Below are 11775 nucleotides of genomic sequence, written 5' to 3'. Positions count from 1 at the left end.
TATTTATGTGCACTTCTTAGAAGTTTCATTTTTCTTAGTTGGAAGAGCTTATTTTTGTTGATTTACAGGGCTTAAAAAATAATTTGAATCCAACGGCACCTTACAAAAAAAGGGTAGAGGTATAAAACATTATAAATTAACTTAATAAATTAAATGAGAAAAAGAAGCTCCAACACACAGGCCCTAGTAGCATCATGGTGTTACCAAATTAAATTAGTACTTGAATTTCGTGAAAATCCCAATACTTGTATACAAGGGAAAATCCCAATTCAAAGAGCAAACAAAGAAATCAACTGGAGAACATTTGAATGATCTACACTGCATATTATTCAAAGGATAACTTTCAAGTATTTTTTCAGTTTAAATATTTTATCTCTTATCTTTTTATTTAATTCGAATTTGTCTTTTAACCATTTGTCAAAATACTTTTTTATTTTTTCAGTTTAAATATTTTATCTCTTATCTTTTTATTTAATTCGAATGTCTTTTAACCATTTGTCAAAATACTTTTTTTATTTATCATTAGTTTGTGTTTTTGAGAAAATCAATTTGAATTAATAGTAGGGATAATTTTGGAAATAGTGAAATGTGGACACCAAGAGTCCTATTCCAATTATATACAGAGAAGAGATAATGTACATTGTTAAATTAGGAGCAAAAGATAATGCACTAATCACCAGTTGACCAATAAAAATTTGGAATAAAATAGAGTATCCAACTCAATAATGATATACATGAGCTGCAAATCCTCACCCATCTCCCTCTCCTATTTGCATGTTTTATATACATCTTTGAGGAATTACAACTACAACGAATAAAAATCAAAAGATGCTTATACCCCAAAGGAATATGGTTGGCATGGTCGAATGGGTTTGCCATCTCTTTGCAATGAAACAATGAAAATGCCATTTTGGCATTCTATGAATCACATATGTCAGTTTCTAAAGCCTAGGGGATTCCTATTTAGTGAGGATAGGCTAAGTGTTAGATATGCAAACAATCAAAAACAACCAAAAATTTTGTTGTTTGATAGTTACTACAAAACTGCTGAACAAGAGGCAGTACTAAGCCCCTCACCATCTTTCGGTTGAGGTGATATTCCCCATTCTCCTTCGGATTCTAGGGGCTCAAGAACATGGACTCTACCATCAGTAAGCCCTAGAGCAATATTATTGGGTAGAAATGGGTGAGCTGCAATAACAATAGGATAGACCTCCGAACTGCTAAACAATTTTATTTGATCAGTAGATTAGACGTAATGAGCAAATTAATTAATCAATATATTATTATCAGAGAATTTACCTGAGACCTGGTGGTATATACGCAGTAACATTAATCCGGCATCTTAGATAAAGTGTTGCTGCGACAAGAACTTTTATGCACCCATTTTTGAAGCTAACAAATATTGACTGACCATCACATGAGTACGTTGCATATGTGATTGGAAGATCTGATTCTTGTGGGACCCACTGTAATAAAATTAAGTTTCATCTAGCTCTTTAAAATAGTAATACCAAAAAAGAAAGAAAGAAGGGCAACCAAGGCACCTGCATAGAGTGATTTAGTGTTGGTGCTTCGTATATGTGTATGTTCCTTTCATGGACAGCTAGTAGGTGAATTTGATCTTGGTGAAACTCAATGTGATTTACCACAGGGCACTCTAGCATTTCCCCTTTACTCAGCAAAAACTTACTTGCCAGCTTTTCCCATCCATTTGTGCTCCAAACACACAGCTGGAAAACAATAGAGTTGACCATATCACTTATAGTTAAGATAATTTAATGACCAAACAAACTTGAGAAGCCAACACAGTAATGGATTATGAGTGAGACTTCAACATCTTTTCTAGTTGCAGAGAGAGACTAAAGCACATTCTGACATTCAAGTTTCAAATAAGGCCACTATAGCTTATGGCAGACTCTGCAATCTAATGATAAATTTAAGGTTATAAGCAGATGAAATTATTCCAAGATATGTTTTACTCCCTCCATCCCTTATTGTTGGCCCTGTTAAGAAAATCCAACTTTTTAAGGGGAATATCATTTAATGCATTGTCATTCAAATAAAAAAGATGCAAGTTCCAAAACTATCCTCCTTTATTTGAACTCTTAATGAAACAGAGAGATTGACTTTTTGAATAAAGTGAACTGGTAAGTTAGAAAATCTATCACAATTATATATAATTACTTTGCAAAGATGGAGTAGATGACTAACAATTTGAACAAAGGGAGTAAAACCCAGTTCAAAATGGCTGGTCAAACATGTTAAATATTTTACCAATCTTTATTCCAATCCCCTTCAACTCTCTTGACCATTTTGGTCAAAGCCCACCTTGGATTGCTTGACCTACCAACTGAACCAGTGAGTCATTGAACCATGGACAGTTCCCATGACCCAGCTGAGCTCATTTTGGAGCCAAGTTAACCCAAAATAGTAACATGGCTAGCACCAAGCTTGAACCTTACTTGTGTACTAATAATGGACTCACACTTTCGTTGTGCTGTTAGGGGCTCAGTGCAAACCACTGAACCAAACCATTTGTTTGATTACACGTAGCCCCAAAAAAAAAAAAAAAAAAAAAGCAATTAAATACAGTCCAAATTAAAGGTCAAAGTAGTGAATTCCATGCAAGATATAATCTGCACAAGACAGACCATTTTTAAAGCATAAAAGAGAAGAACAATGAGAGCCCACAAGAAATAAAATCAGTAACACAAAGTTTTCACTGTCAGGACAAAATATCACTTTGTAGTGGATGGGAAGGCCACAAAATGATGCAAAAACATTGAAACCAAACACCCAGAAATAACAACTTTGGTTGTCAAAGACAAAGACAAGCGTACACATATTAACAACTTACCTGTGCATCAGCTCCCGATGATACAAGCACATTTAGATTTTGAGAAAAGGCAAGGCATGTTATTCTCTTCTGATGGCCTTTGAGGTGGGCTATAGTCTGAACACATGAAGCATCACTATAGCCTAGATTTCAACAAAGATAATTAAAGAGAGAAAACATCTGGCAAATAATAACCTTTTTGGAGTCAAAGCAGCGAATTAAGATTGAGTCATCTAAGCCAATGGCGAAGATATTCTGCATAAGGAAAGTAAAATATGTAGTTGAAGGAGGTGGGGATCCAAATGTTGAAAGTCTCTGCAATCAATAAAAAGGAAAAAGAAAGTAGAAATGATGCCACCAGAAAATGTAAATAATTTCACACAAATGACACAGGAACATAAATTGCATATATTTTTGTCATTTACCTCAAATGTCTCCAAATTGAATATGGAGATCTTCCCTCCTGATGCTGAAAAAAGATAAGGATCTTTTAAGGAAAAGCATGAAAGAGCGTTTTCTGGTTGTGTTCCAATCTCATTGGTCATTATTAGTCCGCTTGAAGGTTGATATAATTGCGGTTCAACATTGGCACTTGCCTGAAGGAGAAAGGCACATGAAAATTGGCCAGAAGTACTGGAAATAAAAGACTCATGACATAGCATGGGAGTACCTTGCTTGAGGAGTGCTGATCATCACAATACCACCTCCAGAGTTTATGTGTAGCATTTTGTGTTAATGCCAATATGAAATCCCCGGAACATGAATACATCAACCTAGTAACCTAATATGGTTAATAGAATCGGTTGAGGTCCAAAGAAAAGAGTGACCATACAAAAAGCATGGGAAACTGAATACAAATATCAAATACTGCGTCAAGAACAACTTATCATGATGCTTTTCCAACATATTTCATTCAAATTGGAGAAAATAAATGGACTTAGTATATCAAAGCTGTTCAAGTCCATTCTCTAATTGCAAGCTTCATTAAAAGGAAAAAAAAAAAAAAATTATGAAATGCTCAACATAAATTTGATTAAGCCATATTTAGTTTACTACCATGGCAATGCTGCATTTGAAATGGAATATGGGGCCACCTGCATGTGGGGGGGGGGGGGGGAATGTGGGGGTTGAGCAAAGGAGAGAGAATAGAAAAGAAATCACATCACTGAGAAAACTAAATTAGGATAAATTTATTTAGATTGCTCACTCATCCGCCTAATAGCTAACATAGGGATATAGTCCATGAATTAACAATATAACATGTTATTCCTGCTAGACAAAAGGGAAAACTTCCTATAAATAAGATCAATCCAGCAATGGATTTAAAGCAAAAGGTTTGGGAACCAAGATACATAATGGTAATAAGATGAGTACAACATGAGGAGTGTACATCAACACAATTGCTAGCATCCTTCATTAGTTCTCTTTATGAGTGGTCCTTTGCTTCGGGTCTTATAGATTGTAATTTTGATCAATCTTACATAGGGCCAATTCATATGTTGATATTTTTTCCGTTTAGGCTATTTCGTGTATTTTCCATGAAGTAGTCTCATTTCAATAAAATTCTTCTTACCTATAATAAAAAGAGTCGATATGAGGAGCGGAGATGGATGAGTAGGAATATTGACAAGTACAACTTTACCAATCTGCATGTTCACACATAGAAAAATGTGTGCCTGATTGTATTGTCCCCATTTGTATACATCTTGTATACTTGGGTGACTATATTCTAATATCAATAAAGTTTCATTACTTATAAAAAATAAAAAATAAAAATTTACTCATACATAGAAAGAGAAACATTGATGATATTGCTAAAAGGAGTTGATTTAGATTGCATTGGAAGTGACGGATCAGCAAATGAAGAAAAGCTAACAAAAAGGAGCTGGAAGGATATGGTCATGGTATACTGCTTTGGATATGGTTCACTTTTAGGAGGATGAAACACTAGGGAACGATTTTCTGTTTCCACAAACAATATGTTTTGAAAGACATATGCAACATATTATATTCTTTCTATAAACCTCCAAAAAAGAAAAGAAAAAAGAGATGCAGATTACAGATAAGTATCCTATTAGTTAATAATTTAGGGCTCCATTATTTTCCACTGCATTCTAGTAGTAGAGCCTTTTTCTCAAAATCATCAAAACATAAAAAGAGCACAAAACTGGTAACACGACCCAGGATAGGGAAAAAAGAAAAAAAGCAATGCATTAGATCGAGAAAACTTTCCCAACCCCCCCCCCCCCCCAAAAAAAAAAGAAGAAGAAGAAGAAAAATTGAGTAAACTTTAGAAGGCTTGAGCCAAAATAATCCCATACCCCTCCAGTCAAGGAAGTATCAGGAAGCACCAGTGTCTGGCATTCAGACGGGTCATTAATCTCTGCTAGCTTCTCTGTTGATTTCCCATAAACTCCAGAATTTGCATCTGCCAAGTAGGCATTATCTCTAGACTAAAAAAAATTGGAAAAAGAAGACCATTAGTTACTAATTGTGTGAGTTATTGAATTTATTTATTTTCTTTTAAGCAAGAAAGGAAAAAAAAACAAAAAAACTAATGTATAAATATTAACTAATCCCATGACCACTTGGTACTGATAATTGCCATGCTTCCTGATTGGTAGAAGTTTCTTCAAACTTACCCCATATTTCTCTGATGATTTCATACCAGCTTGAAGACTTACATCATTGCAGCAGCTGCTATCATGAAACTAAAATAAATTTAAGATATAAACAACAAAGATGAATTATCAACAACACAAGGTTCATGTAAATATCACATCATAAATAGATATCCTTACCACAAGACCGTTTGGTCCAGGCAGTGCACTTGCTTCTTGACAGTGTGAATTAACAACAATCATTGGCTCACGACAAAGGTAAGGTACTTTTGGAATGTTAACCAGGGAAATGTTCCTTTTATAAAGATCAGTCGTTGAGTTGGCACAATGTGGAATCCACCAGTCCATACTGCAGCATACATATATCGATTCCCAAAGAACAAAAAATCTCAGCAGCCATGTGGCAGTAAAATACTAGCAGATAAGATCATATCTTTGGCTTACATCTTTTTTAATATTGTTAAAAGTCTTGATTTATCCATAGCGGGAAACTTGAGTTTATCTTGCAAAATGGGATTGCTCTTAACTGATTCTTTGAGAACATCACGCAAATTAGCCCTCAAAGATGCAGCATCCATGTACTCGTATAGAAAATTATCCTGTCTGCAGGAAAAATTTCCGACAAATTCCAAGAAATACAAATGATTGATTAGCAAAATTTCATTCATGCCTAGAGTTTTCAAAAGCAAAAGCCTATTGTAGAAACCAGAGAAAACCTACAAATCATTCGGAAGTATTTTGATGGCTTGGACTTGATCATTCCTGCAAACACGCACCCCCATTCAAGGAAAAGATAATAAAGACTTTTTCTAGTTACCAAAATAAGTATCAAAAAGAAAGATGAGGTTAGAAAATTGATTTTCTCATACCTTTTATTATTGCGATTCTCAAGAATGGAACTCAACTTGTTTTTATTCTCATAATTATTCAAGACTGGCTACACAATTATTCTTGCTTCCCTCCCCCCCCCCCCCCTTTTTTTAAAATGAATATAATTAATAAAACGCGTTTGATAATATCTTGTTTCTCTTCCTTATTGTTTTGTTTTCCAGTTGAAGTAAAAAAAAAAAAATGTCATATTGAGGGCATAAAACTCCCAATTTTGCAGGCTTTGGGAGAGGTGATTGGTAGATGGCCTTATCCCATTTGTTAAAGAATAAACTTAAAAAATTTACAGCCAAATAAAAGCAAAAACCCATATATAGAAATCTAAAACCCACCTGCCTAAGTTTGCTAGGTACTTCTGCTTCTCCAACGTGAAGAAAATTTTTGCTGAGTGCTGGTTATCATCTGGCATTGTGAATGCGGAGAGGTACTTAACTGCCTTATCCCATTCACCACTAATCACAAACTCCCCAAAATAATTCATATTGAAGAAGATCTTACTTTCTTGCTCCAATCTTCATGAAATGAAAATTAAGTTAATCTTAAAATAATTAAGCAATAGCTTGCTCATTACTCAAAACAGATAAAAAAAAGGGGGTGGGGGGGGGAACACAGCATACTTGTGACATGTCCCCTTCAAATTTTCTTCATCAAGAAACTGAAGTATCAAGTAAATAAGTTCTTCCTGCATATAAATTATGTGCATATCAAAATTAGAAGCTCTCTAAAATGATGTATTCAGCTTAAGAATCTACCCACCAAAAAACAAGTTAGAAAAATATTGGTAGATCAATTACAAAGACAAAGTTCATATAAGAAATTAAATTTTCTAAAAAAAGTGATGGAACTAATCTTCACAGCAATCAAATCAAAATGAAACATAAATGAAAGGGGGAAAAAAAAGAACAGAGAGTTTATTACTTTTATACTTGTTTTCTTTCCTGGATTGGGACAAATGAGTGTTATTATTGACAAAAGTCCTGATTGATTCAATCGGGGGAATATAAGTTTATCTTGCAAAGTAGGATTTTGCTCTACTAATGATTTCAGATCACCCCATGATATGGCTCTTGCAGATTCCTTGTTCACATTCCGGGATAGATGCTCATTGTCCCTGCAGGTAAATTTGCCATTTAAATCTGAGAAATTTCAATACATGAAAATTTTGTTGAGCACCAAAATGTGCAATAGTATTTTTTCATGCCTGAAATTTTTTAAATCAATAAGGTCAGCTAATTCTTCATAGTTTTCATCTTGAAAATCCAAGAAGACTTTCAAATCTGGCCAAAGAACATTCACATCCTCAGCTTGGTCATTCCTGCATATAACCAAGCCCAAATACAATAAGAAAATAAAACACATTGGCTTTTTCAATTTTCAAAAGTAGATTGGAAAAGAAGAGGAAAAACTTTGAAATCTATCATTGTCTGTATAATTTTCTGAAATAACAAAGCCAACTTATCTAAGCTGCATAAATACTTAAGGCCTCACTGCAAATTTTAAGTAAATATGTAATTTTGTCTTCTTTATCCTTTCTTTACCTCAATTTCAAAAACGGACCTAATAAAATTTATCAACATAAGTCCCAATTTGTAAAAAATTCTTCAATTATGATCCTTAGATTGCCAACCCAAAATTTTGGGACTAAGGCTTTGTTTGTTGTTGTTGTTCTATAATCTTCATCCTCAATTTACCTGTCTAATGCTCCAACTTGTCTAAGCTAAGTTGATTTTTGATTTCCCAGAAGCAAAAAAAGACATACTTTTATATATTTCTATTTTACATTTATTGTCCTCCAATCCTCAGCAAACAAATAGATGGCAAGAAAAGTTTAAAATATACTAATAAAGATTTTGGTGATGAAAACTGAACATTCAGTTCTGTCAGTAAAGAAGCTTATACCTGACCGATGCTTCATAATATTTCTGCTTTCGTATTTCAAAGAACAACTTCATTGAGTACCTATTATCATTTAGCTTTGTAAATGAAGAAAGATACTCCTCAGCTTTTTCCCATTCACCATTGACAATAGTCTCCCCGAAATAATTCACATTGAAGAAGATCTTTGACTCTTGCTCCAATCTACCTCATAAATGGTTTAAATACATTGATTAACATTTTAAAAAATATTAAACAATTAAATTTGTATCAATGAAATACTTTTCCTGGTTTTAAAAGCTAACCCACTGTAATTTTGCTTCCAAAAAAAAAACTTTCCAAATCAGAATAACAAATGCAAAGAATTTAGGCATTTTCGTATTGATATTTGGCAGTACTAATTTTTAGGAAGTACATTTTATGCAATTTTACTTTCTAAAGAAAGCAAAGAACCTTCAAAATGCTAATCATTAAAGTAACTATGAATTTAATTTATCCTTTTCTAGCTCAAAAGGAATAGTAAATATTGGACCTTGAATGATTAGCATATAAGATTAAGTACTTCCCTAGCTTTCAAGAAAAACAACAATGTTTTCTTTTCTTTTTTGGTATTGCAAAAGCAGTATATGTAACCCAATATGCTACACAAAACAAATAACATTAGGGAACTGTTTTGATTAGCATTTGGAAGCATATTTCTCGATTTCAACAACTAGAAACAAAACCCAATTCTTCCATTACAAAAGCAGGATAAGTACTTTCAAATTATATCCAAAATTGAAATGACAACACCTAGCTAGCATCTTGGGGCGAACCCCAAGGGATTCCTCTCAGTAATTACATAGCGTGTGAGTCAAGGGGACTGCATGCACTCAGAAGAATAGTCAGTGCTCGAAGACCCAAAAAAAAAAAAGAAAGTAAAATGACAATACATTTCAAACAGATAATGTACTATTTGGTATTGGGTCCAAGACCAAATGGGTGCTCCTAGTTTAACCTTAATATTTCAAAATTACTTTCATATTTCTTTCAGAAAACTGAAATCAATGCAATTTTTTTTTTTTTTTTATTATTTTAAATTCCAAAAGCAAGAGAAGTACTTCCAATTGCCAAAGCCCAGAAACATGCATAAGAAAAGAAGGACATCACCGTACAAGTGAAGGCTCTCTTTGTAATTCTCTTCGTCAAGGAACTGAAGTATCAAGATTATGAGTTTTGTATAAGAATCCTTGTCTATGTCCATTTCTGTGTACAACAAAGACAAAAAGAGGAAAGTCAAATTAGGGTTTTCCAGAATTAGCTCAAGATCGATCTAATTCTGGAAACACATGTAAAAAAATATATAAATACATAAAAACCCACATTTTTGAAAACAACATTAATGGAATGAAAGACAGATAACAGAGAAAAGACACAGGATGTGGGAATTTACTTGACTAGGTTTTGCTGTTTCCGAAAACAATGAAAAGAGAATATGCGAAGCAGGACGCGAAGAAGCCGTACCGTGGTCTTCGCTCTTCGCTATAAACAATGACTGTTCTTCAGCTACCGAAGATGCGTGGTCTCTACTCCTCTGATAAGTCAATTTGCTTATCATAATACACGTCATTCTTGTACGAGGAAAAGATGCTAAATGTGAAAATAATTAGGTAGTCTCGAACAATAATTTTGTCGTAAATAATAGGATCAACCATAAATAAGTGTCCAGTTAACGAGTGTGGAAAGACCGAACAATTAAAGAAGTATATGTTTATCAGAAAAGTTATCGGATGTTTTAGTTGCATTTATTAGTGTACCATTTTAGAAAAGTTTTTATAGGAAAAAAGAAAAAATATTTAATGCCCTTTTATATTTCTTATTAAATTGGTATTAAAATTTTCTTAAAATGGTTAACTAACAAATGTCCTAAGGTTATCTATTAACCGAATTCATGTTTATTTGCTTTTATTATTTTTCAACATAGCAAGACAAAATAGATTTTAACGAAAGTGTGATGACACTTGTTAACAAAAGCCAAAATACAATTAACTAAGGTATCACTAATCATTAAGAAAAAGAAGTAACTAAACATTAATTAATGAGGTTGTTGAAGTTCACCAATCACATTCATTGCACATCAATTTGTAAGCTTATCATTTTTGTTTTCTCCTCTCTAATAAGACGTCCAAAAATACTAGATTAATACAAATTGAACACAAGTGAAACCTTAAAAAAATATTAGATTAATACAAACTTAACACAAGTGAAACCTTAGACAGTTTGGGAAAAAAAAGTTGTAAATGTGCTAAATCATTAATGATGATTAATTTTTCCTGAGAGTTTAAGATTTTAATTTTTGTAAACAAATATCTTACAATGTAAATTGTCAACATTAGCCACCTAATCTCTCATATAGCCGCACTCAAACAATCTCTATCTCTCTCTTAACACCCAAATATAAGATTGAAAACTAGATCACAACTTTACTTAATTCTGCATTGTTTTATATTCTAGATAAAGTAAACCTCCTTTTGTAAACAAAAATAATATATTTTAATATTATGTTTAAACTATTTATATTTAATTCTCTATATTGAATTAACATTTGTTTACTTAGTATTGATTCATCAAATTAACTTTGGATTCTTTCTCAAAAAAAAAAAAAAAACTTTGGATTAGTTAGCATTAAATAACATTATTGATTAATATTTAAAAATAAAAGGCCCCACACAAATTTATCACCTTAGGCCTTAAATAATATCGTGTTGGCCCTATCATTCTACTATAGACACTTGATTTTGCACCTACGATTTAATCAAGAAAAACGACTGGAGTGACCATCCATGTACCCAAAAAATAGTCATTCTTGCATCACATGCATCATTTTATTCTTGCATCACCTGCATCATTTTTCCTTTGCATTACATGCATTAATTCATTAATTGCATATCATAAAAATGATTTTGAGATTCTAAAGGTCACAATGGTGTTTCCGATTTTCGAATCGAACCATCAAATTGAAAGATATCGCATGATCAAGTTTGCACAGTCAGCATGCATTGTGTCTAGATAGAATCGACCACACATGATCAATTTAAATTAATTCTGATTGGTTAAACAATTAAAATTAAATAAATAATTTTGTGATTAGTTGATAATTAGTGTTTAAAATAGGGATGTATGCATGGGAATAAAAGGGATGATTGGATAACAATAAAACTGTGGATAATCTGAACTTTATCAAGATTTATTTTAATGTATTTATCTTCAAGATAATTACTCTTAAAAAAGCCTGAATTATCCAGAAGAGACAAAAAATCAAAAACAGAGGTTGAAAACACGTCTAGGTACAAAGATCGGCCAAAAAACCCTAAAAGGAGAAACTAAATAGCACCCAAACATGAAAGCTTGTTCGGCCTCCAAGAGCCAATTCAGCACTTTTGGAGTGCCGAACGGCACTCTAAAAGTGCCGAATTTCCCTTGGTTGGGCTTTGGCCCAACGGCCTTCAAGTGACAATAATACACACCCTTTTCAGTCTTTTCGCAAAAGGATGTGGCCGGATTCAAACCCTA

The 11775-nt window shown here is 33.1% G+C and overlaps 1 protein-coding gene across 4 annotated transcripts; it reads right to left on the bottom strand.

The window, feature by feature from the left end:
- Nucleotides 1–662: 662 nt before the first annotated feature.
- Nucleotides 663–9805, bottom strand: LOC115974937 (protein TOPLESS). 4 transcript variants are annotated; one of them, XM_031095520.1, is made up of 19 exons: nt 9727–9805; nt 9378–9468; nt 8248–8427; nt 7550–7663; nt 7267–7459; nt 6966–7030; nt 6681–6860; nt 6181–6222; nt 5905–6063; nt 5641–5809; nt 5482–5550; nt 5161–5292; nt 3510–3620; nt 3265–3435; nt 3035–3094; nt 2861–2956; nt 1548–1733; nt 1303–1469; nt 663–1223 (listed from the first exon to the last, which is right to left on the bottom strand). In XM_031095520.1, exons 2-19 carry the CDS (start codon nt 9464–9466, stop codon nt 1037–1039), a joined length of 2370 nt encoding a protein of 789 aa, XP_030951380.1. In that variant the 5' UTR covers nt 9467–9468; nt 9727–9805; the 3' UTR covers nt 663–1036. The 4 variants fall into 4 exon arrangements, with proteins under 4 accessions (XP_030951380.1, XP_030951377.1, XP_030951381.1 ...); XM_031095517.1 differs by having other exon boundaries at nt 3035–3154; nt 9727–9804; XM_031095521.1 differs by having other exon boundaries at nt 3035–3154; nt 9656–9789.
- Between the last annotated feature and the right edge of the window lie 1970 nt (nt 9806–11775).

Source organism: Quercus lobata, chromosome 2 (genome assembly GCF_001633185.2).
Source record: "Quercus lobata isolate SW786 chromosome 2, ValleyOak3.0 Primary Assembly, whole genome shotgun sequence".
NCBI lineage: Eukaryota > Viridiplantae > Streptophyta > Magnoliopsida > Fagales > Fagaceae > Quercus > Quercus lobata.
Note: the sequence above shows the minus strand (reverse complement) of the source record. Positions and strands in the feature narration are given on the sequence as shown.